A 24,094-nucleotide genomic window follows, 5' to 3' on the forward strand; every position below is an offset into this window, starting at 1 on the left:
TATTAGGTTTCTACAGTTAAATTATATAACATGTATTATAAATTTATGCATCTATATACTTTATTAAAATATCGTTTTTCACTTTACAGCTTGTCCAACTGGTACTTATGGTGAAAATTGTGCAAGTTTGTGTGAATGTATGAACGATGGAATTTGTCATCCAACGACTGGCGTTTGTAAATGCCCGAAAAGTGTGTTCGGAAAAAGATGCGAGAAAGGTAAACACTGTTAAATTAAAGTGTTTACCTTTTGGGGTAAACACTTAAACCGTCTAAATTGCACATAAAATGCCTTTTTTTGATATTTTTTAGACAGAAAAATCACTTTTTTTTTAATTTAAATACCTGTTCTTTTTAGTCCTATATGATTTATATTAGATTTGTTGTCAAAATAAATTCCCTTTTTTTAAAATTAGTATGAACCCTAAAAGGTAAAATAAACATTAAATTAAACAAATATTTTTAAACCAATTTGGGTACTTGTTTTTATAATTTTAATTATCCCTATTTCTTCGACTTCAGGTTGTCCAGCAGGAATGTATGGACGAAGTTGTGGTAAGAAATGTAAATGCCAGAAGGGAGTAAGATGCCACCGAACTCTGGGAGTTTGTTTCTGCAACCCTGGTAGATATGGAAGAAGATGTAACAGAGGTAAACTATATATATCATGTACTGTATTTGAGAAATGTATATATAAAGGAGAAGTAGTGGAGGATATATATAAAAGTTGAATTTACAGGCCTACAAAATTTAAAAAAATTGCAGTTTGTGGGTAAATATTAGTGGCAAGTTCCGACCATGTTACAACAAATAAAAAAAGACTTTAGGACAGACTATTTATTACTGGTTTAAATAATATAGGCAAAACAAATATCTATTATTTTAAATTTCAAATAAATGTAAATCTATAAAATCAAATGGTTTCAATGTTTTTATCGATTCTGTTAAAGTTTCAAAACGCGATTGAACACAATTATATTTGTTTTTAATGCCATCTGTATAACCACCAAGCCTCATATTAACTCAACCTTCAACCTCTTTTAATAGCTTGCCCAGCATGGAGTTATGGGATGATGTGTAGAAACAAATGTGAATGTGTAAAGAACCAAACCTCGAAGTGCGACAAAAAAGTTGGATCTTGTATTTGTAAAGCTGGATACACTGGCGAAACCTGTGCATCACGTGAGTAACTACTATGATGTAATAATGACGTCATATCGGTTTAAATCACGCTATAGTGACGTCATTTATTTTTCCTCAATACAATGTCATATCATAAAAATAATTTTTATTGTGACGGAATTGTTGAATAATTGCTTTATTATGACGTAACAGAATGTGCGGAAGGAACGTACGGAAAGGGATGTTCGAAGAGATGTAGATGTGACGAGGGAGTGGATTGTCATCACGTGACTGGGGCTTGTAAAAGGGAATGCCCCCCAGGATACAGGGGAAGAGATTGCACAAAACGTAAGAACATAAAACTCCTTTAAATATTTAAATTTTTATACAAGGAGTTTTTATATTTTTTTAACTAGTATATTTGATTCTTTGTTTTTTTTTTAATTAAAAAGCCTTATAATCTAAAAAAATGTACAAATAATTATTTCAATTTTTTTCCAATTTTCTAAATTATTATTTTTAACTTAACAGAATGTAGTGAAGGAACGTGGGGATTAAATTGTTTGGAAATATGTAGTTGTTCGATGGGAAGTTCATGCAATAAAGTTGATGGAAGTTGTATTTGTGGACCTGGAAAGAGGGGACCCACTTGTGAAGAAGGTAAAATTCTAGAATATTTTAAAACCTGTTTTTCAAAAAAAAATTTGAATACAATTTAAATTTTTATTTTTTTTTTTTTTTTTTTTTTTTTTTCAGATTGCCAACATAACACTTGGGGACTTCTATGTGCAAACACGTGTTCCTGTCTCAACAATGGAACTTGTGACGTCATAACTGGGGTTTGTCAATGCAAAGCTGGGTACTATGGTAGCGATTGTGCTGAAAGTAAGTCAAAAATTAAAAATATATTTTTTAAAGTTTTTTAAAAATATATTTTTTAAAGTTTTTTTCTACTTTATTTAAATGTAATCGTAAGGACTCTATTAAATAATTTTTTTTAAATTTTTAAAATTTAAATTGGCAACTGCAAGGATAAATTAAATGTGTATATTTAAATTTAATATTTTATGTGTATTTAGGTTGTCCAGTAGGTAAGTTTGGAATGAGATGTCTTCTAAATTGTAATTGTGGAACTGGAGATTGTAATCCAATTGATGGAAGTTGTACTTGCAAGCCTGGATTCGTTGGTTTACACTGCCAGAAAAGTAAGTTCATTAATTTCCAATTTATTTGCTTAATTTATCAAACTTTAACTTAACCTTGATATGACCTTCTTTTACATAAGTATTGTCCGCTAAAGAGTGCAACAACATGCCAGCAGTTGGTATTGAACACACAACCTCGAGGGTTTAATCAAAATATCCTAAAATTCAATTATTTTACTTTTATCTTTGTTTAATTAAAGTCTTTTTTTTAGCTTGTGGATTGGGATATTGGGGAGCGAGTTGTTCAGAGAGATGTGATTGTGAGAACAATGAACCTTGTGACGCAATAAACGGTGTTTGTAATTGTGCTTCCGGATGGAAAGGAAAACGGTGCCAAGAAGGTAAAAAATAATTTATAATAAAAAATGTGTTAAAATTAAAAAAAAAGATTAAAAAACTAAAAGCATAAAAAGGTATTTTTTTAACTTTAATATTTTTTATTTAAACAATTTGTTTTTATTTTAAGCTTGTGCGGATGGAAGATATGGCCCACAATGCCAACATAAATGTAAATGTCAGAATGGGGCCACTTGTGACGCAATAAGTGGGGCTTGTACTTGCTCTCCGGGATGGAGGAATACTTATTGTGATAGAGGTAACAAATGTATAAAAAGTTACTAATAATAAATTAATACTAATTTTTATATTTGTTTTAATTAAATAGAATAAATGAAATTAATTTTTGATCAAACAGAACAATTTTTTTCTCGACATTAAAGAGGCAATTTTAACAAAATCATTTTTAAATAATTTTTAATAAAAAATTATTTAGTTAAGGAAAAAAAATAATTCAAAAATTTTCAAAAAATTTTGTTTATTTTTCAGCCTGTCCGGACGGTTACTTCGGTTTAGACTGTGGTAACACTTGCGTGTGTGGAAATGGCGCCAAATGTAGTCACGTGACCGGAGAATGTTTCTGTCCACCAGGTTGGGTCGGAGAAAACTGCAACCAACGTAAGTACCCAGGGTTCGAATCCCAGCTAACGACAACTGATGTTAAAATTAAAATATTATAGAATGTAATTTATAATTAAAATTACTAAAGAATTCTATTGCAAAGGTTTTTTCCTGTATAAAATAATTATTTTTTAAATTAATTATGTTTTTTTCTAGAATGTGACGAATTCTCTTACGGTGAGAATTGCACGAACCGATGTGAATGCGCAAATGGCGCGAAATGTGATCACGTGACCGGAAGATGTGTTTGTGGATTAGGTTTCCACGGTGTTAGATGCGACAGACGTAAGTTTTCATTCTAGAATTAAAAACAATTAAAATTATGGTAATTAAAATTTAATTGCTAATTGTTAAATTTTTTGTAATTTTTAATTACTTGTAATTTTAAAAAGGCGAGAGTTTTTAATTGTGCGGAATAATATTTTTTACGATCTACTTACAGCGTGTGCGGAAGGATACTTCGGAGCAGGTTGTAAGCGAAGTTGTTTATGCAGACATGCGCGGGGTTGTGATCCATACACGGGAAAATGTATTTGTGAGCCTGGGTGGATGGGAGTTGCTTGCGAATTAGGTTGGTTCATGTAGTTTAAAAAAATTTGTTATATTTTGTGGGTTATGACGTGTTTCGAGCTATCCAGAAATGTCAGATTCAAGGGTAAATAGTGTGGCATTGGTGCGGATCGAACCTGAAACCCTTTAGCCTGTTGCCAGGAATGATATACCAGCTATAAGCTTGATTTTTTATTAAGATTAAAATACATCAAACTGTAATGGACTATGTCCCATTCATGGACCTTCAAAATTAAAATAAATACCGTTTGTGGTGCACATAACTTAGATGCTATAATAGTAACTTGGTGAATAAGTTAAAATGCAGCTGTTTAACTATATAACGAACTTACATTTAAAGCTATATAACCTTTAACTTTTAGAATGTTCAAGTGGAACATATGGAGATGGATGTACGACAACTTGTAGTTGTTATAACGGGGGTAGATGTAACTCCATGGATGGACAATGTACATGCAGACCTGGTTGGACGGGCCCTAGTTGTGAGATTCGTAAGTTTTTATTTCTGTCTTTAATTTTATCTTTTCTTATTGTAGAACTTTTTTAAATGTTCAATCTTAAGAATAATTTTATGCAGTTTTGTACACTACAAGAATAATAAATAATAAACAATAAAATCTACTTAAAACCCATCCAAAACACTTAATTAAAATAAATTAAAAATTATTAAACTTTTTAGGTTGTGATGATGGATTCTTTGGACTTGAATGCCGGGAAACTTGTAATTGTGAGAACGCACATGGCTGTGATCACGTGACTGGAAGATGTAACTGCGACGCAGGATGGAGAGGATCAAAATGCAACAAACCGTGTATCGCAGGTTCGAATCCCACTAATAGCAAATTAATTTTTTTTTTAATACTAAGCTTGCTATGTTGGATCAATATTATCAGAAAATTTTAGGACGGATTAGCACTATAAATAACATCGTTTACTGACTGTATTAAAACAATATTAATAGTAAATTTTAAGAATAATTTAATAGATATTTTGTATTTTAATTAACACCACTATATTTCAGGTTTGTTTGGATTGGATTGTGAGCAGAGATGTAGTTGTAGAACTGGTCAACCATGTCATCATATTACTGGAGAGTGTTCTTGCCCATCTGGGTTCACTGGATCTGGTTGTCAGTTTGGTAAGTTAACAATCAAATTAACAGTTGTAAGATGTAAAAACTATTAAAGATAAAGAATTTTGGATTCCTAAATTTTTGAGCTTTACAAAAAGTGTTATAAATAGTTTTTTTTTATAAAAGTTTTATAATTATATTTAAATGAGTTTCTCTGCTTTTTGCATTATGCATTTTATTTGTCTATTTTACAATCCTTTAAGAAATATGTTTAAACATATTTTAGGTAAAAAAATTAATTTGGTTAAGTCATATTAATATTAACCCCAAATGTTATATTTTAGTTCTGAAAAATAATTTTTATTTAATATTTTATGAACCCCATTTTTTTATTCTAGTTTGCCCCCCTGGTCGACATGGGGATAATTGCGAAGGAATCTGTTCGTGTGGAATTAACTCCCAATGCGACCCAACATCAGGGGTTTGTACTTGCTCTCCTGGGTGGACTGGGTCAGATTGTAGACAGAGTAAGTGTTTTTCTAGATTGTGACGTCATTTTTGTCAACTTTATTTTGAAGACAGATTTTAAATATTTTTTTTTTTTTTCCAGGATGTCGAGAAGGAACCTACGGTGATGGATGCGAAGTTGATTGTTTGTGTGAAAACAATGGAGTTTGTGACGTCACAAAGGGAACGTGCACGTGTACATCAGGATATACCGGACCTACTTGCAGTCTAAGTAAGTTCAAAAAATTTAATTTTAAAAAAACAAAAATTCTCTATTTCTAAAATTGTGACGTCACCATAACTTTATCATCTTTTATTCTAGATTGTCCAGAGGGTTTCTATGGTGTGAATTGTAGATCGACTTGTAACTGTGTGGGAAATTCCCCGTGTGATCACGTGACCGGAGTTTGTAAAACTCTGGTTTGTCCGGCCGGCAAAACTGGGCCGAATTGCGACTCAAGTAAGTTCTATTATGACGTAATAGTTGCTTAGTAGCAATGTAACTATTTAAAACTTTTTATAATTTTTTTATTATTTTTTTCAAGGCTGTACACCAGGGAATTGGGGAGTGAATTGCACGAGTAGTTGCCAATGTGAAAACAATGGGGTCTGTGACGTCATAGACGGAACTTGTAGTTGTGGATTGGGTTGGACTGGACCGCAATGTGATCAAGGTAAAATATCGAAATTCTAATTTTTTGTTTTAATTTAATCAAAAGTTCTTTGTAATTATTTATTTTTATTCTAGAATGTTCTTCTCACACATGGGGACCAAATTGTGGGTTGGAATGTGAATGTAACTTGAACGGGACTTGTGACCGATTCCACGGATTCTGTCAATGTTCACCTGGATATTATGGAGTTAGCTGTGATCAAAGTAAGTTTATTTTTTAGTATTTATTTATTTATCCTCGATGTGGGAAAGTCGACTTCACGACCTAAACATAAAGCAACATCATTTACCCCGACCCAGTCTCAAGTTGTCTTTGCAAGTTTATTATATAGATTATAATCGACGAAAATTAAACTGCTGATTAAGTGTTGGGTCACCAGGAGTTTGTGTGGTTTATAGTGCCTTACTTAAAAGGCGTTATAACATAAGAGCAATGGAAATCAAACCCAGGACCTTATGTAGTAAAGCCAAGTGTTAACAACTACATCACGCTGCTATTCGTTGTAGCTTTTTGCTAGTTTTCCGATTTGATTTAATAAAAATTGTAAAACTAATGGTCTCACAATACCTAAATTAAAAAAAAAATAAATAATCAAATATAAATCAAAAATTGATTTTAATTTTGGTTTCCAGTTTGTCCTCGCGGTTTCTTTGGTGCAAATTGCGCCCTCAAGTGTGATTGTTTGAACTCATTGAATTGTGATCACGTGACCGGACAATGTCAATGTGAGGCAGGGTGGCACGGACTTCAGTGCGAATTAGGTAAAAAAAAAAATTTGACTAAAAATTTTCATATTTGTGATATTTTTAAAAGTTTTAAATTAAATTAAAACGTTTCTAAAATTTGTTTTTTTAAAGGGTGTCCATCTGGCAAATACGGGGTAAACTGTCTTCAGAATTGTAATTGTGGGGATGATAGTGTTCTTTGTGACGTCATAGATGGTTCTTGTTCGTGCCCAGCTGGTTATTGGGGCGGAAGTTGCCAACAAAGTAAAAAACCAAGATTTTTTATTAAAACATTTTAAAGAAAATTAAATAACTGATAATTATATAATAAATTAAAAAATTAATACTTTTGTAGCATTTTTGAATTGGTTTATTATTAATTAAATTATTTTTTTTATTAATCAATTTTTTTGTTATTAGTTTGTAGTATTGGTAAATATGGTCCTGGTTGTTCGTTCGATTGTCAGTGTGAGAATGGAGGAATTTGTGACCCGAACAATGGGGCTTGTTCGTGTAATAATGGTTGGTTGGGTGCAACTTGTCAAACTGGTAAGTACCGCTTCTAATTTGTTTTTAATTAATAATTAGTGACGTTTTTTTTTTTATTTTTTTACACCTAATTTTCTGGTCACAGCTGGACTCCGAGCCCAACTTCGTTATGGTTATAACACCCAGACTTCCGGTCACGCCCGGTCCCAGTCTTCCGGTCACGCCCGAATGAGCCAGCGTATTACGTCATCTGCGACGCACCGCCGCGTGAAGATGACCCGGGTTCGAACCTCGTATCAGACAACTCAGTCTGGGGGCAGATTTCAATATAAAACCCACCACCAAAACCGAAGCACCTGATTCCCACTTTATCCTCTTTGATTCTGTCCGCTAGGGGGCGCCCTTTTGCTCTACTTGCCTCCTCTCTGTCACGCTATTTTCTTTTACACCGTGACGTCACATCAAATGATCTTATTTTTTATTATGACGTCACAATGCGAAGTTTTTTGCTGTTTTTAATCGCTATGACGTCATGATGTATGATTTTATTTTTATGGTGATCATGTTTTTTTTCTTTTTTATATTTGTGACGTCATAAAATCTGATCCAATGCGCCATATTACTTAAATGTTTTGTGCCAAAAACATTCAGAAAACATTTGATGACAATCGCGAAATATTTTTTGTTTTTTATTTGTGACGTTGCAATCACGTTTCATTACGTCACAAGTTGCGCCTTTTTTTTCTTTTTTGTTTATTCTCGTTTATGTAAATTTCGCCAAAAGTTCCGTTTCAACTTTGAGATCATAACAAAAGGCATTCTACAAGGCCAAGCAGAATCGTTTCCTTTTACCTAACTAACTACAAACTTTTGTAGCTTTCCAGTATTAGACAAATAGACCAATCTTCACTTTAGGTTAATTTTTTGACGTTCGTTAACTCGTATATAATGTACTTCTAGTTAAATCCACGTAAAGCTTGGTTATTTGGACTTAAAAAATGTTTTTTAGTGTTAGTTTTTAACAATCTGACGATAGCGCAAAACCGCTATAATGTACATAGACATCGTATATTTATTTTTCATAAATATTCTCAGCATTTTACATTAATGGTCCACCCAACTTTTTGCTGTATGTTTGCCAATATATAACAAATAAACCAACCAGCTCCAACTTGAAAATTTACATTTTGAAACAGTTAATAATCATATACAGTAATATAGAAATAAAAAGTTTATTTAAATAAAAATATCGGCAAGTGAAAGGCAGTATTTATATAGTGCTGTTTAATACACAATTTGCCGTACATTTTAGGCCTATTGTAACCAAATATTGGTTTAAATGGTACAGTTTTAAGTAAGTTAAACAGTGTTTTGTTTAAGCCTGGTTTGCTGTATATTTAACTTGAGTAACACGCGGTATTAGATGCGTGTTGTTGTAAGGCCGGGTTGGCGGCAAATTCTCGGCTGCTGGTTGGTCAGTTTCAGTTCGAGGCTGCTTTTCCATCTAAATAGATTAAAATGTATTACTACTTAAATACTGGTTAGATTAACAGGCTGTGAATTATATTGCTGACCAGTCACCAGTATTGTTATGCAAATATCATATGTATTATCAAACATAAAATTTTAGTTTGTTTAATATGATGTTAGGAAAAATATTTCACTTGAATAAAGTTAGAATTTACCTGTACACAAACACATCCACCACAGGCTCCACTATACCCCAATGCAGAGTTTACTGCGCAGCAAAACGATGCACTCATCACGCAAAATAAAACCACGAAGCAGTCGAGTACACCAAGTGCTAATAAGCGGGGGTCACCGGGCAGTAAAAGTGGAGAAACAGGGAAAAGCTCTAGGTGAAACGGACTCTAAAAATCATGTAACAATTAAATAAATATAGGCGTCATTATAAGGCTTAACCCTGGTTTAAGATTTAGATTGATGCCAGTTTACTTACAATATATAGATACTTGGCAGCGTGGTGTAGTGATAAGAACTCTTGCTACACTACCATGAGGTCGTGGGTTCAATTCCCACTGATCTCAAGCTGTAGCGCTCTTGAGTAAGGCGCTATAAACGGTATGAACTCCTGCTGAGCCAGCACTTAATCAGCAGCATAATTACCGGGCAATTATAGTCTCTATAATATTCCAAACTGCCACAGGCAACTCGAGACTGGGTCGGAGTAACTCATGTTACTCTATGTTTAAGTCGCGCATTCGACCTTCCCACATCAAGGTTAAAGATATATACAAAAAAAAAAAAAAACTTATTATTTTTGGAATAATTTAAAAAGGTTTGCCAAACTCACTGATTGATAAAATCCAATAAATGATAACCCTGCGCCTCCGAGTGCAGAAGTAATACAGAATGACATATGCGTATTAATCTAAATCAGAATGAAATAATAATTATCATAAAAAACTATTTATATTTTAATGCATTGACTGTGCTTAAAAAACAAATAGTGAAAATTATGAAGTTTAGTTTTTGTTTTATATCAGTTTATATATATAAAGTACATATAGCTTGTGGTGATAAGTTCTAGGAAAAGGCAAATACACAAAAGTTGCATGAATACACACAATAAGGCTATAATATATCAAACATATTTACCAAACAAGCATTTGAAAATCTTGTTCCCGAAAATGTTCCAATAAATCCAGTTATCGAAATCTTTAAATATAAAAAAGATATACCTATGTTATCTAAATCATTTATTTAAAGCAGCGTTAAATACTATTTTGTAAAACCACATTTTTTAAACAGATATTAGTTATAAGTATGTTAAATAACAAATTTTTTATTAAATAAACTATCTACCCATATTCCTCCAATAACCCAAAATGCGGTGAGATATGTGCTTTGAAAACTGAAAGATGCCCCTATGCCAATATTTGTAAGTCCCAGTACTACTTCAGAGATCTATATAGTAATAAAACAAGTGTTTATATGACTATGCAAATGCTCTAATGCTTTGCTATACGCTAAACTCACCGATAAGATTAGAATAATTCGTTTATATAAATGCGAAATTGGTTTTAGCGGATACATTCGGTTGCCTGTTGGATTAATTGCTTCTAGCTTAGGACTTTCCATTATCTTGTGCTACAGCTAGTTCCTTTGAATTTACTTCGCTCATTTAGTTATAATTAAAAAGTTGTCAACAGTTTGTACCATTCCTCCCTTTTTAGAATTATCTCATGTCAAAAGTAATTTGAAACCACTGATGTAATGATATAACTCCTTTGTTTTGGTTGTTGACCGTTTCTTTTAAAATTACAAATATCTTTAACTCTTTATGTACGCGATATTGAATTGTATGTTTATATTTTTTTACTTATAGCCTATCTCAGTTGCGGGCTGTGGTTTTTTATTCATCGTTACAAAAACAAAATACAAGAACATGATAACAGTTATTCAGCATTATTTATTATTGTTAGCTAAACTTAAAAATACATAAATTCTTATAGAATCAAAAGGATAATATACAATTTGTTTAATAATAGGGTTATTAAACAGCATTTTCTTGTAAAAAAATAATAATTTTTACTCGAAACTAACTTTATAAAGAGGATAACTTAAATAGCCTAGAAAAATCAGTTATTTTAGAGTTGCCGAGATAAAAATTAAAAAAATTTGAAAATTAGTTTTTACAATGTAATTTGAAATGACGTTAATTTTTATGAACTGTATGGATAATTACTTAAAAACTAATAATTTTTTCAATTGTTTTATTTAGCTTAAGTAACATTAAAATATAAATTAATGATTAAATTTTTTTAATAAAACTTTATTGGCAACATCAAAAAATAGTAAATTTTTTAGTGCGGTGCGGTCTTGATGAAAAATAGATTTTGAATTTTGATTCAATTAAATTCGTTTTTATTTGCTACATTTTAAGGTATAAAGCAAAAATAAATCAACCTCAGGGCATAATGTATTAATAAGATACTTATAATGGTTAGTCTGTTCAGTTGCATGTATAAAAAAAATCGCTAGTTTTGTACTAAATATGCAGATATGTTCATTTTGTACTTTTTATTAAAGCACGTGACCCAAAAATGAATGAGCATTTTTACCACGCAGAGTTATCGTTAGTAAGCAAAGCAAATATCTTTTTCACAACCCAATATAAAAGGAATGTTTTTAAGCACAATTCAACCTTATGCTTTAATATGTTATTAATAAGAGATTAATTTTTCTAGAAAATTTGATAGTTTTTTTATTAAAATAAACAAACAAGTTGTAAACATGCCTGATATTAGGGACGATAGAGATAGTTACGAGCCTCGTAGGTACAACAACAGCGACGAAGTTTGTTACTCTTGCGAGAAACCTGGTCACTTTGCACGAGACTGTCCCGAGAAGGAAGGAGGGGGTTATCGCCCTAGCAGAGGTCGCGGAGGTTACTACAGAGGTCGTGGAAGAGGGGGTAGAGGGCGTGGACGTGGAGGATACCGATCAGATAGTCAGTTTTTTTTCTCGTTTCTGTTTTCAATTTTCTAAAATTTAAGCTTTTTATGAATTAAATTTTTATATCAATCTCTACATATTTCTGCATAAAAATATATTTTTTTGTAATATTTTAAACTTTTTCAATCTTTATTTCTTAACAGATAATTGCTTCAACTGTGGAAGAAAAGGACATTATGCTCGCGAATGCAACCTGTCAAGTAATTTATCTTATTTTTAAAACTAAATATAGGTTTTATTACTCAATATATTTTATTTACTATTCCCATAGCAACGTTTTATTTTAGTTTCTTAATTTTAATTTCTTAACTCTGAAGGTGATCCAGAAGATCGTCCACGAAGGTCGAATAATTATTGTTACAGATGTGGGCAGGCTGGTCATATGGCTCGTGACTGTTCTTCAGATCAAAATGGTAGATTTTGTTGCTTTGTAGTGTAGTACTATGATAATCCCTCCAATTTTGATTTTATGTGTTTTTTACCTAATAGTATTTGTAAGTTTTAATAATTAAATCAAAATGTCCTTACATCTAAATCAATTCCTCTTACCTCTAAATCAATTAAGTTTGCGATTTTATGGTTAATTAGTAGAAACAGTGAATAAACTATTCTTTGTCAATTTTTTTATGTAGAGTTTTGTAAACGATTGTGCCACAAAATAACTTTTATTTTTTGTTATACAGCATGCTACAACTGCCACAAAGAAGGTCATCTGGCACGAGATTGTCCTGAAGATAATGAATGTTATCGATGCGGTAAACCTGGTCACTTGGCTCGAGCTTGCACAGAAGAATATGAAAGAAATAATGACGGAGGAAGTCGTTACCAGGGTCGCAGGGAGGCAGGGGTGAAAGAATGTTACATCTGTCATAGCACAGATCACATTCAAGCTCATTGTCCCAATGCGACGTGCTATCGGTAACATTTTTTAATTGATTTTTGTCACAGTTTTAATCAAAATAGCTGGTTTAAAATACTTTTTAAAATCTGCCGAAAAAATGGGTTTAATTTATTTGAAAATTTCATTACCTAGTTGCCAGAAGGAAGGTCACATTGCTCGCAATTGCCCTAACAACAACGATGAATGTTACACTTGTGGTGAGGTCGGCCACATTGCTCGTGACTGCACTGAGCGTCGTCGTGACGATGCAAGTAATGATGAAGAAGACGAAGACGACCAGCAGGAAAACGATTCTTAAATCCAACCGGGCCACACATGGTTGCTACGCAAAATATCGGTTGCCGGACACTAATTACAAAATTAAATTGAAGAGCCATCAAAAATGTTATGTAGAAAGAGAGTGTTTGTGTATAAAAAGTAGATTTTTTGTGACGGCGTGTTTTTATGGGGTTTCAGGGGGTATGAAAAAGGGGGGTGAATTTTTGCGAGTATATTTTTACTTTAGAAGCATGGTTTTTATTATTTAGATTTAAGTTTTAAAATGTTGAATTATTTCGTTGGATGAAAAGAGCAACCTAATATTGTGTGTGTTGATTATGTAGTTTTGTCTGTTTGTCTATTTTTTAAAGCTTGGTGATTTGTACATATTACGATAATTTGTAAATAATAGCATGAAAAAACAAAGTAATATTTTACTTCAAACATTGTTTAAGTTACGGATAATAAGAATAATATTTTAATCACCTGAAGTTTTAATTTGTAGTATGTTTATAATTAATTAGGTGCATTTTTTTAGCAAAGCATAAAATTGTAGACTGTTTTTGTTGACACTGGCTTAGAAATTATTTTGTGCATGTTGTAATTTCTTTTAATTTGGAATTTTAAATCCATTGATGCATCAGTTTGATGGAAATATGAATAAATACTCTGATTATTATAAAAGTGTTTGGTATCAAATTCTACTACTCCACATATCAAATAATATTACAAAATTAGGTTGAAATCTGTGATACATAAAACCTTAATTTTAGAGGTTAAAAATTACATTTTTTCTGGGAGAAAATGAATTTCTGACTTTAATGTAATAGGGAAAGGTTGTTATACTTTACATTGCGATAGGTTATTTCCTAACTAAAAGGAAACGTATGCGTAATGATGGCGGTTTTGTTATCGATTATAAAACGCATAACTTTCTTTCGTTAAGTTAGATTAATGTAGTAGTTCTAGAGAAATGGCAAGTCGAATTTACGCGTTACTTAAACTTGCCAAAAATTCAGGTAACTCTATTTTTATTGATATTTTTGCATTTATTTGCCTTTTCTGATATTCCTTGACTAACGTTTTTGAAATTAGGTGCAGCAATACGGCAGTTCAGCCATCTGCAAAACCAAAACCAGTTTGTTGAAATAACAAAAAATGGAGGTTTTCTATGTAAAAATACGACATCAGTATTTCAAAAAGCAAAATTTTCTGACGATACAATTGATATGAGGTCAGAACCAATTTAATTATTTAAAAATTGTGTTAACAAATTAAGATGATTTTATACATTTTTTTAAGTATTTACTGACATTTTTATTCGTGAATTAAGAATGATATATGTTTTTAGAGAGCAGTATGTAATATCAGTCAATGAGTTAAAAGAAAAGTTACCAGAAAATAAAGTTTTTGTAATTGATGTAAGAACTCAGCAAGAAACTTTAGATGGAATAATAAAAACCCAAAACTGGGTTAATATTCCACATGATGAAATAGGTAAATATATCTTATTAAATATCTTCTCATCTACTTGTATTAATCTTTTATTATAAATCTTATTATGTTGAACAAGTTGGTATAAACAACTTACGGATTTATACAGCAAAGTTTTCCATGTTGTTTGTCAAATAGAGCAGGTAATGTTTGCTCTGCAAATATAGCCTTTTGTTAGCTTTTCAAAAACCAGTCAAATATTTGTAAAATGTAAATAAACATATCAATAGCTAACAATACATTTTGTTTTTTAATGTTAACTATTTAACAATCACGGCACATAAACACAGTTTATTGTTGATAAATATTATTTTACAAATTAAGATGGTGCTCTAAAACTTCCTCAAAAAGAATATTTTTCCAAATATGGGGTGGAAAAACCCAATAAATACAGTGATGATATCGTGTTTTATTGTCATGGTGGAAGACGAAGCACAATTGCTTTACAAACTGCCGTAGAACAAGGATTTTCCAAGTAAGAAGCTTGTTTTATCAACAGCTATAGACAAACCATAATTTTTTTAAACCCTTTATAGTTTTTTACCTAAGGGTGCTACAATTTGAGACTGGGGATCGAACCCAGGACCTCATGTAGTGAAGCCAAGTATTTTGCTGCCATATTAAAGACTAATATTAACTATTTCATTTTTTTGTATTAGTTTCAATTAGGTAAATTTATTAGTTGATTATTTTTTTATTTAAAAAAACAGAATTGATTATTTTTTTTACCTTTCCTAGGGCAAGGCACTTTCCACATGGATGGGTGGGTTGGGTTGATAATAAGAATTAAATATTGCTAACTCTTAAGTTACAATCTTTTTTACACAACGTACTACTACACAATACAACACCAAATACACAAATTGTACATAAACCTATACACAACTTTTTTGTTTTTTTTGCGGATATCATGTATATACATAAAACTTAAGTTGGTAGCTAGATATTTAATGAATCTGGTAACTTGTAAAATTAAAAAAAATAAACCTAGTTTATCTAAACTACAGTTTACACATTTTAAAGTTACACATAATTTATTTCTTGTTTGGTTTTATTGTTGTTTTGTTTCGTATTTATGTTTTATTGGTTTAATGTTTTTAACATGTTTAGTGTTTTATAAAAATATAGATAAGGAGTTGCAACTAAAATTTTCTTCTTTTAAAATAACTAGACTTTTTTACAGCTAAATAATGGATAACAATGTTTAAGTCTTGAAAACTTGATGGTTACAAAGAAGTTGTTTAATTTGTGGCCAATTTTATTATTAACAACAATTTGTTTTAAGGTTTGTTTTTTTAATACCAATAAGTTTTCTTCCTTGGAGGATCTTTTACATTAAAAATTTTCATTAACTCGTCTTCCCAACTTTCCATTGTCGGGAGATATGACCGCTCGAGGGCGATATCTTGTTGTGTGTCTTTATCCCCACATTTAAATTCGTCTTTTTTTGTTCCATCCCATAATAATTCCGGTGGCCTACATAAAATTTAAATCTTTTTAAAAGAAATTAAGTTTGAGATAAATTTAAAAAGTTTAGCCAAAAATTTGTTGTTTACACTTTTAAATACATCTAAGTTGTTAGGTTTTTTGATAAAAAAAAGGGGTAAAAAAATAATTGTTAGCAAGATAAGGTTTAACTTGCCATGGTATCGAATGCCCACTTCTAGTTGAAACACGAACTCGTTCTCCTTTCTCATTTACTCGAAACTCAACTTCAACTGCTTTTAAATCAATAGGATCTAGTAGTTGTACCTAGGATTAAAAAATCATTTAATGCAATAAGAAAATCTTTATTTTAAATTGTTGAAATCAGATATTTAAATTAACCTCATGATGTTGCAATGCCTTCTCTATTTTTTGAAGTTTATTTTGTTCTAAAAATCAACAAAATTTTTATATTTATGATTTTGATTCTGAATGTTAAAACTATAAAGCAATTTTGAAACCATGTTCACAAATTTAATAATTTAAAATATGTTTTGAAATAAAAACTAATTACCCAGTTTATGTTCGCAATTTAATCCACCAACAAATATAACATTTCCTTGAGGATGAGCCTAAGTTATTAAAATATAAGTTACTCTAATAAATAAATACAGAAACACTTCAACTACATCATACGAAGTTGGGTATTACTTTTAAATTTAAAAATTCAAACTTTTTGCTGTTGTTATTAACGAAGATACATTAATTTACCACAACAATTTCCCCTTGTTTTCCTTTATCTTTTCCAACCAGAATTTCAACTTTATCTCCAATTTTAAACAACCATTTATCTGGTGGAACCATTTTTAATTTATGGTAATTAAATCGGTACCAATTAACATATCTTCCTTCCAATATTTTGTTCTGTTCTTCAGGTTTGTAAGGTGATTCTCTTCCCCATTTATACCTTTATAAAATTCAAAATATTCGTAGAAAAATTTTAGCAGTTTTATATAAAAAATATTAAAATTATTTTAGCTTTTTAGTTAAAAGGTATTTTTTATTTTTTTTGTATATATCTTTATCCTCGTTGTGGAAAAGTCGAATGCGCGACTTAAACATAGAGTAACATAAGTTACTTCGACCCAGTCTCGAGTTGCCTGTGCCAGTTTGGGATATTATAGAGACTATAATTGCCTGGTAATTATGCTACTGATTAAGTGTTGGCTCAGCAGGAGTTCATACCGTTTATAGCACCTTACTCAAGGGCGCTACAGCATGAGATCATTGGGGATTGAACCCATGACCTCATGTGTGGTGTAGCAAGAGTTCTTACCACTACACCACGCTGCCGGTGCGTTTTCTAAAATAAAAGCTACCAGATGTATGTAAAATAATTTAAATCAAAAGGCAACTATAAGGTGTTAAAGTAAGTTAAAATGTGTTAAAGTTAGTAAAATCACTTTGTAAAACGTACCAATACGGCGGATCAATATATTTTGATTGGTAATCTCTCCACTTTACTTTTCCCCATTTTATTAGTTTTGCACTTTCTGAAGGTTCGTCTGGAAATCGTAGCCAGCCCCTTCGCAGTAACTGAGCAGTAAAACGCATTTTATCGAATAGTATTAGAATATAAAACGAAGCTTTTGTTAAATTTTGAAATCAAAACAAAATAACGTGAGGCCAGTCATGCGTTAATAAATATTTTCTTTGGCAACCCTGGAAGGAAGATAAACGCGGATAGACGGAATGGAGGGGGTTATAGGAAATTCGTTTGTGGTCTTTTTTAATAAATAATAAAAATTATTAATACTAAAAGACAGGATAATTAAAAAGGGGAAAGAAAGTTTATGTGCAAATATAATTTATTGTATAGAAAACAATTGGTCGATAGGAATGTGCTTTTAATCCGTGCCAAAAAAGTAAAGAATATAAATATATTTAACAAATATGTTGCGACGCCGACATTTTGTGCTTTTAAAAAAATATTTTAAATAAAATACTTTACATAAAAATTACTTATTTTTCATTTAATTTTACCTTTTTTTGTATTTCGTTTACCTTAAATCCCACCTTTTTGTACGCACAATTTTTGCTGTTTACTAAAAATGACCGCAAGAAACTTTTTCTCTGTGCCCACTTTTTCTCGCTTTTTTGTTGGTGTTGCCATCGTCGTTAGATAGCGACAAAGATTTAAAAATAGTAAAGCAAAATTTTGTGAGGAATACAGATGTTGATGGTAAGGATAACGAATGTTTAATTTACTCACAGCTTTGACTTTTGGCAGGGCATAAGTAATCAATAACGTTGATAAAATAATAAAATAGATCTAATTAAAAAAAGGTCGATAGTTAAGGAATAATTTTGTTTGAGTAGAATAACGTTTTAAAATTATTTAGACATTACTATATTTTAACCAGGCAGTCTATAAGCAGATAAGCTGAATGGTTTAGCAAAGTTTCCTTTGAACTTAACTTTATAATATCAATTTAACATAACTACAAATGCACAGCAATTTATAATATTGGATAACACTTTACTAGTCATATACTTATCTTTTAATTTTTGAATATAATTTTTATAAAATAAAAAAAATGTTTGTCTTTCAGATGCCTTCTAGAAATATTGTATGAAATGTTAAAATATGATACATTGTGTTTGCTCTAGAATACCTTATAATGCACATTCTTATAGATCACCAGAGAATACTGAAACATCAATCGAGATTGAGAGTTATTTATGTAAACAAAATGATTTTCAGAACACTTTAGATAAAGAAATTATTCCTACAAAAAATGATGAAGAAATTGTTGATTCGGAAGATATTTATCTAAAGAAAATGTGCAATAGTTCTATAAGTTGTAGTTGTCAATGTTCTTGTACTAAACAGAGGATTTACCAGACCAAAAACGAGGATTATAACAGATATATGAACACTAATCCAATCTACAAGTATCCTCCTGTTAGACATAAATACCTAAACTTTATTTCTGCATCACAATCAGTCACTCACTTATTTTGCCTTTTAATTTCAAAGAACGTAACTTACTGGTGTAGATTTATTTTTCTTCTGTTGTTATTATCTGGTTTTCCTTTACATGTGCTCTCCTTTGTTAATACCCTCACAACGACTGAGAAGTGCATGAACTATAAAACAACATACAGAGATGTTGTGACAAAAGTTACGACAAAACATACTTTACGTGATTCAGTAGACTGTAAACAATCCTACAGTGATTCTGAATCATTTTGTGCAAATTTACCGAAGTGTTTTAATATATTTATTCCATCAAAAGACAACTTAACTCTGGGGACAACTCGATCATATTCAGAAGAAACAAGAACAAATTTAAAGGATTATAATTGTGGAGTATCTTTATCAATTTTAAATTCAATGGAATATGATTTGTTCTGCAACCATTTTTCTATATTTTTATTGCTAAATATCAACTTAAAAGATAAAAATTTATACAATGATTGCCAAAACCATGCTACAAATTGTCAGTATGAGCAATGTCAACAAGATTTAAAAAGAATAAAAGAAAATGACCAGCAGGCTTTGGTTCAGTTTAATCAATTTTACGACACAATCGAAAAATATGCGACGCCAAATTCTTATTCAATAAATTGGTCAAAACAGCAGTGTTTGGTAAGTTTAACAAATATACTTTATTAAATTTCAAAAAAGCTTGCAACATTATTATATTGGCAACCCATAATTTAATTAACATAATAAAGAATGGAGAAAAAAATTCATTTCTGCATTACTTTTGCAAATAAACTAGCAAGTCGTTGCAAATAATTTTCTTTAGTGGAATCGATGTTAAATCGGTTACTTAAATATAACAACAAGTCATGAATTATTAATCATGAATTGAAGCTGGGTTAATAGTAAGACTGCATCATTTATATGTGCAACTTTATATTTTATTGATTTTTTTGGCTTGGAAATTACATAACCTGAATAATAATTTAATTACCTTTATCAAATTGAATATATTTTTTGATTGTAATCACTAAAATTTGTTAAGTTTGCTTTTTTTAAATGGTATTAGTTGATATAAAGTTTTACTATTTTTTAGTATATTAAAAAAGTTAAATATTATAATATTTTATCAAAAATAAACTAGGGTAAAACTATTTTGATTTTATAAACAAAAAATGTAATAAATTAATTTTTTTTATTAAAAATTTGCAATAAAACAGTGCCCTCTTCAAATTGTGACTAGGTTATTTCTCATATTGATAATCAATATATTGTTTTAAAAAACCCTTAATGTGAATAGTGATAATTGTATACTGAAAAGAGTAAATTATAAATGAAGACTACTAGCTATATCAAGCTTGCATATTTTCTTATCATGAATTAATTATGTATTTCAGTTGAATTATAAAGCATGGATATGCTCCGAAATGCACCAAATTTATGGCGAAACCAAAGATTGTACAAGAGAACTAGTAGAACCATGTGCATCAAGTTGTATTGCAACTGAAGCTTCTTGTCCTTTTTTTCGAGTTTTTAATGAAACTAAATTGGCGGGGGGACAACCAGTTTTCATATGTAATGGTAAGACTTTTTACATCTCTATAAAAGAAAGTGTCTCGGTTTTAACTTTTATATAAACACATCATATTGTGGTTATCTTTTTTAGATTTATATTGCTAATACAACTATTTTTTTTGTTTTTTACTAAGCTTTTTCGCATTAACAATTAATTAAAATGTTTAATAAAAAATTCACAATTAATTATATTTGTTCTCAACTTATCCTAAAATTTTGTTTATATTTTTTTTAGGTTTTAAGGTCAGAAATATAAAACAAGACAATCATAATTGTTTGAACATTCCTTTAGATCAAATTTACCTTGGTAGCGAATACATTATCATAGAAAACGAAAATAATTTAAATAATTTTACAGAAGAAAACGTTTTAAGGAATTTTACAACAAATTTTTCTAATTCGAAAGCAACAAAACCATTACTTTTATCTTCCTTTATTTTTTTCTATTCTTTAATAATATTTTTAGACAATTTTTATTATCACTGTTTATTTAATTGAATTTTACTTCTTCTAAATTAATTTATATTATTATATTTAACAAAACAATTTTATAGAATTTTATTTAAGAATGTATTTGTTTTAATAACGTGAAGTTTCCATTTTTGTTTGTGCATTAAAACTTATTAAATATTCTTCAGTTGTAGTTACTATAAAAAATTGCAGAACTTAAAAAATATAAAAAACAATATAAATTTATTTAAATATGGAAGAATTTTTGTTATCTCATATTTAATGTTTGATTTTGACAAATTAATAAAAAAACTGCGGGAAAACCTCGTAGACAATGATTAAGTTGATCCAAATTAGCACGTTTTCGCGAATTTATAATTAGTTAAAACTATTAAAATAATTGTAATTTATTTAAAGTAGAAATGTTTGTAAGTTGTATTGTGTAATCCTGCAGCCCTAAAAACCGCGTGGGTGTTTATTGATAAAAAATAGAAAGAAGAACGCATTAGAAAATTAAAAGTGCGACTGCTTCGCACGGCTAGGCCGAACAGGCTGCTTATTTTTTGCAGCATTGATTTTTCGTATCGATTGGAAGGCAACTTGTGATATTATTCGTAGCTTAAATTCTCATTTTGGCTCTCTTTTTTCAGTTCAATATGTTCATTTACTCTGTGCTGTTCTAATTTCGTTTTAAAATAATCTCCCGATGCTGTGACGTCATGGTTCGCGCGCCCTGATAAATATACTGTAATTAAATTAATATTCAAGAAAGGTGACTCAAAATGGACAGTTAAATTGAATAACAGGTCGCCGGGAAAAAAAAATTTATTGAAAATTTTAATTTAATTTTTATATTTCCAAAGTTACGTCGGTAAAATATAAAAAAATTATAAAAAATTTAGGTTTAGTACAACGGTTTATTTATGCAACAGTCAAAAATATTTAAAATTTTAAGCAAACCCAATGTGCTTGCAAATTTTGCATGCTCTTACAATTAACTAACACCGAAATCAATTATTAATCGCTCCCTCCAAATGCAAAGATCATTCTAATTAATGAAAATGTAACATTTTTTTTTTTAATTAAGATTTATAATAATATATATTTTTTAGTAATTGAAATTTAATTTTTTATAAAAACGGTAGTTTTAAGTAGTAGAAAATGTTTTAGAATATTATTTTTGTACTATCGAGGATAAACAAAAACTTGTATAAATAATCTATAAATCTTGTCTTAAATTATGTTACCGCTAGAAGATGTTCAAGAGCTAAGCAACACATGAAACGAAATTTCCTCGACTAGTTTTCAGGGATTAGGTAACTTTTAAACATGGATGACTCTGATTTTATGTGCGATAGTGATGTAGATTATGATCTTGAATATTCGGAAGATGACGCGTCAGAACCTGATGTCGACCTTGAGAATCAATATTATAATTCAAAGGCTTTAAAGGGCGGAGAAAATAAACTTGCACTAGAGAGTTTTCAAAGAGTTCTAGAACTAGAGGAACAGAAGGGCGAATGGGGGTTTAAGGCGCTCAAACAAATGACAAAAATTAATTTTAAGTTGGGAAAATATGAAGAAATGATGACAAGATATAAACAGCTTCTAAGTTATATTAAAAGTGCTGTAACGAGAAATTACTCAGAAAAATCGATCAACTCAATTCTTGATTACATTTCAACTTCAAAGCAGATGGATTTATTACAGCATTTTTATGAGACTACATTAGATGCGTTAAAAGATGCAAAGAATGACCGCCTATGGTTTAAGACCAACACAAAGTTAGGAAAATTGTATTTTGATCGAGAAGATTTTATTAAACTTGCAAAGATTTTAAGACAGTTACATCAATCTTGTCAAAATCAGGATGGTACAGATGACATGAAAAAGGGAACACAGTTGCTCGAAATCTATGCACTCGAAATCCAGATGTATACAGTTCAAAAAAACAACAAAAAACTAAAGAATGTTTATGAGCAATCACTTCATATTAAGTCTGCAATACCTCATCCATTTACGATGGGAGTAATCAGAGAATGTGGAGGAAAAATGCATTTAAGAGAAGGTGAATACGATAAAGCACACACCGATTTTTTTGAGTCTTTTAAAAATTATGACGAATCAGGCAGCCCACGTCGAACGACTTGTTTAAAATATCTAGTGCTTGCAAACATGCTAATGAAATCTGGGATTAATCCATTTGACTCACAAGAAGCAAAACCTTATAAAAATGATCCTGATATATTAGCAATGACAAATTTAGTAAGTGCTTATCAGAACAACGACATTGCAGCTTTTGAATTGATCGTTGCAACAAATCGGGCTAATATTATGCAAGATCAATTCATCCGGGAACATATTGAAGATTTGTTACGAAACGTGCGAACCCAAGTTTTATGCAAACTAATAAGACCTTACACTAGAATTCGAATCCCGTTTATATCAAAGAAATTGAACATTGATTGTGCAGAAGTAGAGAATTTATTGGTGACTTGTATTTTGGATGGAACAATTAAAGGAAGGATTGATGAAATAGAGCAGGTCTTGGTGATTGATCAAACTAACTTAACTTGTGCTGCGCGATATAGAGCGTTAGATAAATGGACTGAGCAGTTATCCACCTTACATCAAGTTATCTCAAATCGATTATTGTAATTCAAAATAATATCAATTTCTTTCATTCTTAAGTCTGCCTTTAAAGACATTGTAAAATGTTTTATAATATCTGTTCTATATATAACTTTTTTACTACTTTTTGTGTTTACCAATTTTTCACAAGGGTTATAATAATTGAAAGTTCATATCATACAGCTATGATTAGTAAATGGTTAAAAAAATGTATTCGTGATATTGTTCTTGTTTCTGAGAGTTATTTAATCATGTTATTTGTACACTGTAACTTGTGCAAGATTCAATTCAAAGTTTTAAACATAAATGGAAATTTCTATCTGATTTGGATTTTTAAAATTGTAGTTGGAAACCTTTTTTTGTATTTGTAGTTCAATGTTCTTTACAAAATCTTTATTTAAAATTTTTGAAACGCTTTTGTTAAATTGCATGGTACTTTCAATATTTTCTTAAAACAACATTCTACAAATCTTAATATGTTTTTCAACAGCCTGGAATTGGGTATAAAACCCAATTAATTTCTCAATTACAATTATTTTTATTTTCAAATTTCTTTTTATATAAGTAGTAAC

The 24,094-nt window shown here is 30.3% G+C and overlaps 7 protein-coding genes across 9 annotated transcripts in view; 5 read left to right on the top strand and 2 right to left on the bottom strand.

Moving 5' to 3' along the window:
• Nucleotides 1–8,491, top strand: part of LOC145751630 (uncharacterized) — a 28,506-nt gene extending 20,015 nt beyond the window's left edge. For both annotated transcript variants that reach the window (XM_082567816.1, XM_082567817.1), the window contains 24 exons: nucleotides 90–218; nucleotides 522–650; nucleotides 1,047–1,181; nucleotides 1,335–1,469; nucleotides 1,653–1,781; nucleotides 1,878–2,006; nucleotides 2,201–2,326; nucleotides 2,539–2,667; nucleotides 2,793–2,921; nucleotides 3,152–3,280; nucleotides 3,440–3,568; nucleotides 3,726–3,854; nucleotides 4,216–4,344; nucleotides 4,533–4,673; nucleotides 4,875–4,991; nucleotides 5,324–5,452; nucleotides 5,536–5,664; nucleotides 5,755–5,892; nucleotides 5,978–6,106; nucleotides 6,181–6,309; nucleotides 6,739–6,867; nucleotides 6,964–7,095; nucleotides 7,252–7,380; nucleotides 7,466–8,491. In XM_082567816.1, coding sequence (XP_082423942.1) covers nucleotides 90–218; nucleotides 522–650; nucleotides 1,047–1,181; nucleotides 1,335–1,469; nucleotides 1,653–1,781; nucleotides 1,878–2,006; nucleotides 2,201–2,326; nucleotides 2,539–2,667; nucleotides 2,793–2,921; nucleotides 3,152–3,280; nucleotides 3,440–3,568; nucleotides 3,726–3,854; nucleotides 4,216–4,344; nucleotides 4,533–4,673; nucleotides 4,875–4,991; nucleotides 5,324–5,452; nucleotides 5,536–5,664; nucleotides 5,755–5,892; nucleotides 5,978–6,106; nucleotides 6,181–6,309; nucleotides 6,739–6,867; nucleotides 6,964–7,095; nucleotides 7,252–7,380; nucleotides 7,466–7,680 — 3,203 coding nt within the window. In that variant the 3' untranslated portion in view covers nucleotides 7,681–8,491. The remainder of the gene's footprint in view (nucleotides 1–89; nucleotides 219–521; nucleotides 651–1,046; nucleotides 1,182–1,334; nucleotides 1,470–1,652; nucleotides 1,782–1,877; nucleotides 2,007–2,200; nucleotides 2,327–2,538; nucleotides 2,668–2,792; nucleotides 2,922–3,151; nucleotides 3,281–3,439; nucleotides 3,569–3,725; nucleotides 3,855–4,215; nucleotides 4,345–4,532; nucleotides 4,674–4,874; nucleotides 4,992–5,323; nucleotides 5,453–5,535; nucleotides 5,665–5,754; nucleotides 5,893–5,977; nucleotides 6,107–6,180; nucleotides 6,310–6,738; nucleotides 6,868–6,963; nucleotides 7,096–7,251; nucleotides 7,381–7,465) is intronic.
• On the bottom strand, nucleotides 8,486–10,462 carry LOC145751637 (uncharacterized). Its single transcript, XM_082567825.1, has 6 exons — nucleotides 10,321–10,462; nucleotides 10,147–10,248; nucleotides 9,940–9,999; nucleotides 9,635–9,712; nucleotides 9,006–9,191; nucleotides 8,486–8,824 (listed from the first exon to the last, which is right to left on the bottom strand). Exons 1-6 carry the CDS (start codon nucleotides 10,420–10,422, stop codon nucleotides 8,696–8,698), a joined length of 657 nt encoding a protein of 218 aa, XP_082423951.1. The 5' UTR covers nucleotides 10,423–10,462; the 3' UTR covers nucleotides 8,486–8,695.
• Nucleotides 10,463–11,536: 1,074 nt separating this feature from the next.
• On the top strand, nucleotides 11,537–13,635 carry LOC145751635 (uncharacterized). Of its 2 annotated transcripts, none has more exons than XM_082567821.1 (5): nucleotides 11,537–11,794; nucleotides 11,943–11,999; nucleotides 12,117–12,212; nucleotides 12,483–12,717; nucleotides 12,833–13,635. In XM_082567821.1, exons 1-5 carry the CDS (start codon nucleotides 11,578–11,580, stop codon nucleotides 12,996–12,998), a joined length of 771 nt encoding a protein of 256 aa, XP_082423947.1. In that variant the 5' UTR covers nucleotides 11,537–11,577; the 3' UTR covers nucleotides 12,999–13,635. The 2 variants fall into 2 exon arrangements, with proteins under 2 accessions (XP_082423947.1, XP_082423948.1); XM_082567822.1 differs by having other exon boundaries at nucleotides 12,126–12,212.
• Nucleotides 13,636–13,838: 203 nt separating this feature from the next.
• On the top strand, nucleotides 13,839–15,916 carry LOC145751638 (thiosulfate:glutathione sulfurtransferase-like). The gene is made up of 5 exons (XM_082567826.1): nucleotides 13,839–13,977; nucleotides 14,054–14,192; nucleotides 14,310–14,455; nucleotides 14,777–14,927; nucleotides 15,191–15,916. Exons 1-5 carry the CDS (start codon nucleotides 13,932–13,934, stop codon nucleotides 15,240–15,242), a joined length of 534 nt encoding a protein of 177 aa, XP_082423952.1. The 5' UTR covers nucleotides 13,839–13,931; the 3' UTR covers nucleotides 15,243–15,916.
• On the bottom strand, nucleotides 15,222–17,553 carry LOC145751636 (large ribosomal subunit protein uL24m-like). The gene is made up of 6 exons (XM_082567824.1): nucleotides 17,355–17,553; nucleotides 16,649–16,844; nucleotides 16,452–16,509; nucleotides 16,280–16,326; nucleotides 16,095–16,204; nucleotides 15,222–15,928 (listed from the first exon to the last, which is right to left on the bottom strand). Exons 1-6 carry the CDS (start codon nucleotides 17,489–17,491, stop codon nucleotides 15,748–15,750), a joined length of 729 nt encoding a protein of 242 aa, XP_082423950.1. The 5' UTR covers nucleotides 17,492–17,553; the 3' UTR covers nucleotides 15,222–15,747.
• A 971-nt stretch (nucleotides 17,554–18,524) lies between these two features.
• LOC145749771 (uncharacterized) lies at nucleotides 18,525–20,939 on the top strand. The gene is made up of 3 exons (XM_082565631.1): nucleotides 18,525–19,529; nucleotides 20,264–20,447; nucleotides 20,677–20,939. The coding sequence occupies exons 1-3, from the start codon at nucleotides 18,525–18,527 to the stop codon at nucleotides 20,937–20,939; spliced, it is 1,452 nt and encodes a 483-aa protein (XP_082421757.1).
• A 1,243-nt stretch (nucleotides 20,940–22,182) lies between these two features.
• On the top strand, nucleotides 22,183–24,043 carry LOC145751634 (COP9 signalosome complex subunit 2-like). Its single transcript, XM_082567820.1, has one exon. It carries the CDS (start codon nucleotides 22,221–22,223, stop codon nucleotides 23,547–23,549), a length of 1,329 nt encoding a protein of 442 aa, XP_082423946.1. The 5' UTR covers nucleotides 22,183–22,220; the 3' UTR covers nucleotides 23,550–24,043.
• The last annotated feature ends 51 nt before the right edge of the window (nucleotides 24,044–24,094 follow it).

Source organism: Corella eumyota, chromosome 4, assembly GCF_963082875.1.
Source record: "Corella eumyota chromosome 4, kaCorEumy4.1, whole genome shotgun sequence".
Classification (NCBI taxonomy): domain Eukaryota; kingdom Metazoa; phylum Chordata; class Ascidiacea; order Phlebobranchia; family Corellidae; genus Corella; species Corella eumyota.

What these genes read in the sequence shown, in the direction of transcription:
- LOC145751636 (XM_082567824.1), bottom strand. Translation starts at nt 17,491, where the DNA reads ATGCGTTTTACTGCTCAGTTACTGCGAAGGGGCTGGCTACGATTTCCA. An exon ending in TATATTGATCCGCCGTATTG is followed by an intron (nt 16,845 to 17,354) that starts GTACGTTTTACA and finishes AATTTTATAAAG; the next exon opens with GTATAAATGGGGAAGAGAAT. An exon ending in AACAAGGGGAAATTGTTGTG is followed by an intron (nt 16,510 to 16,648) that starts GTAAATTAATGT and finishes TTAATAACTTAG; the next exon opens with GCTCATCCTCAAGGAAATGT.
- LOC145749771 (XM_082565631.1), top strand. Translation starts at nt 18,525, where the DNA reads ATGATACATTGTGTTTGCTCTAGAATACCTTATAATGCACATTCTTAT. An exon ending in GGTCAAAACAGCAGTGTTTG is followed by an intron (nt 19,530 to 20,263) that starts GTAAGTTTAACA and finishes TATGTATTTCAG; the next exon opens with TTGAATTATAAAGCATGGAT. An exon ending in ACCAGTTTTCATATGTAATG is followed by an intron (nt 20,448 to 20,676) that starts GTAAGACTTTTT and finishes TATTTTTTTTAG; the next exon opens with GTTTTAAGGTCAGAAATATA.
- LOC145751635 (XM_082567821.1), top strand. Translation starts at nt 11,578, where the DNA reads ATGCCTGATATTAGGGACGATAGAGATAGTTACGAGCCTCGTAGGTAC. An exon ending in CTGTTCTTCAGATCAAAATG is followed by an intron (nt 12,213 to 12,482) that starts GTAGATTTTGTT and finishes TTTGTTATACAG; the next exon opens with CATGCTACAACTGCCACAAA. An exon ending in CCCAATGCGACGTGCTATCG is followed by an intron (nt 12,718 to 12,832) that starts GTAACATTTTTT and finishes TTCATTACCTAG; the next exon opens with TTGCCAGAAGGAAGGTCACA.
- LOC145751637 (XM_082567825.1), bottom strand. Translation starts at nt 10,422, where the DNA reads ATGGAAAGTCCTAAGCTAGAAGCAATTAATCCAACAGGCAACCGAATG. An exon ending in GAATTATTCTAATCTTATCG is followed by an intron (nt 10,249 to 10,320) that starts GTGAGTTTAGCG and finishes ATTACTATATAG; the next exon opens with ATCTCTGAAGTAGTACTGGG. An exon ending in GGGTTATTGGAGGAATATGG is followed by an intron (nt 10,000 to 10,146) that starts GTAGATAGTTTA and finishes TTATATTTAAAG; the next exon opens with ATTTCGATAACTGGATTTAT.
- LOC145751638 (XM_082567826.1), top strand. Translation starts at nt 13,932, where the DNA reads ATGGCAAGTCGAATTTACGCGTTACTTAAACTTGCCAAAAATTCAG. An exon ending in TATTCCACATGATGAAATAG is followed by an intron (nt 14,456 to 14,776) that starts GTAAATATATCT and finishes TTACAAATTAAG; the next exon opens with ATGGTGCTCTAAAACTTCCT. An exon ending in GTAGAACAAGGATTTTCCAA is followed by an intron (nt 14,928 to 15,190) that starts GTAAGAAGCTTG and finishes TACCTTTCCTAG; the next exon opens with GGCAAGGCACTTTCCACATG.
- LOC145751634 (XM_082567820.1), top strand. Translation starts at nt 22,221, where the DNA reads ATGGATGACTCTGATTTTATGTGCGATAGTGATGTAGATTATGATCTT.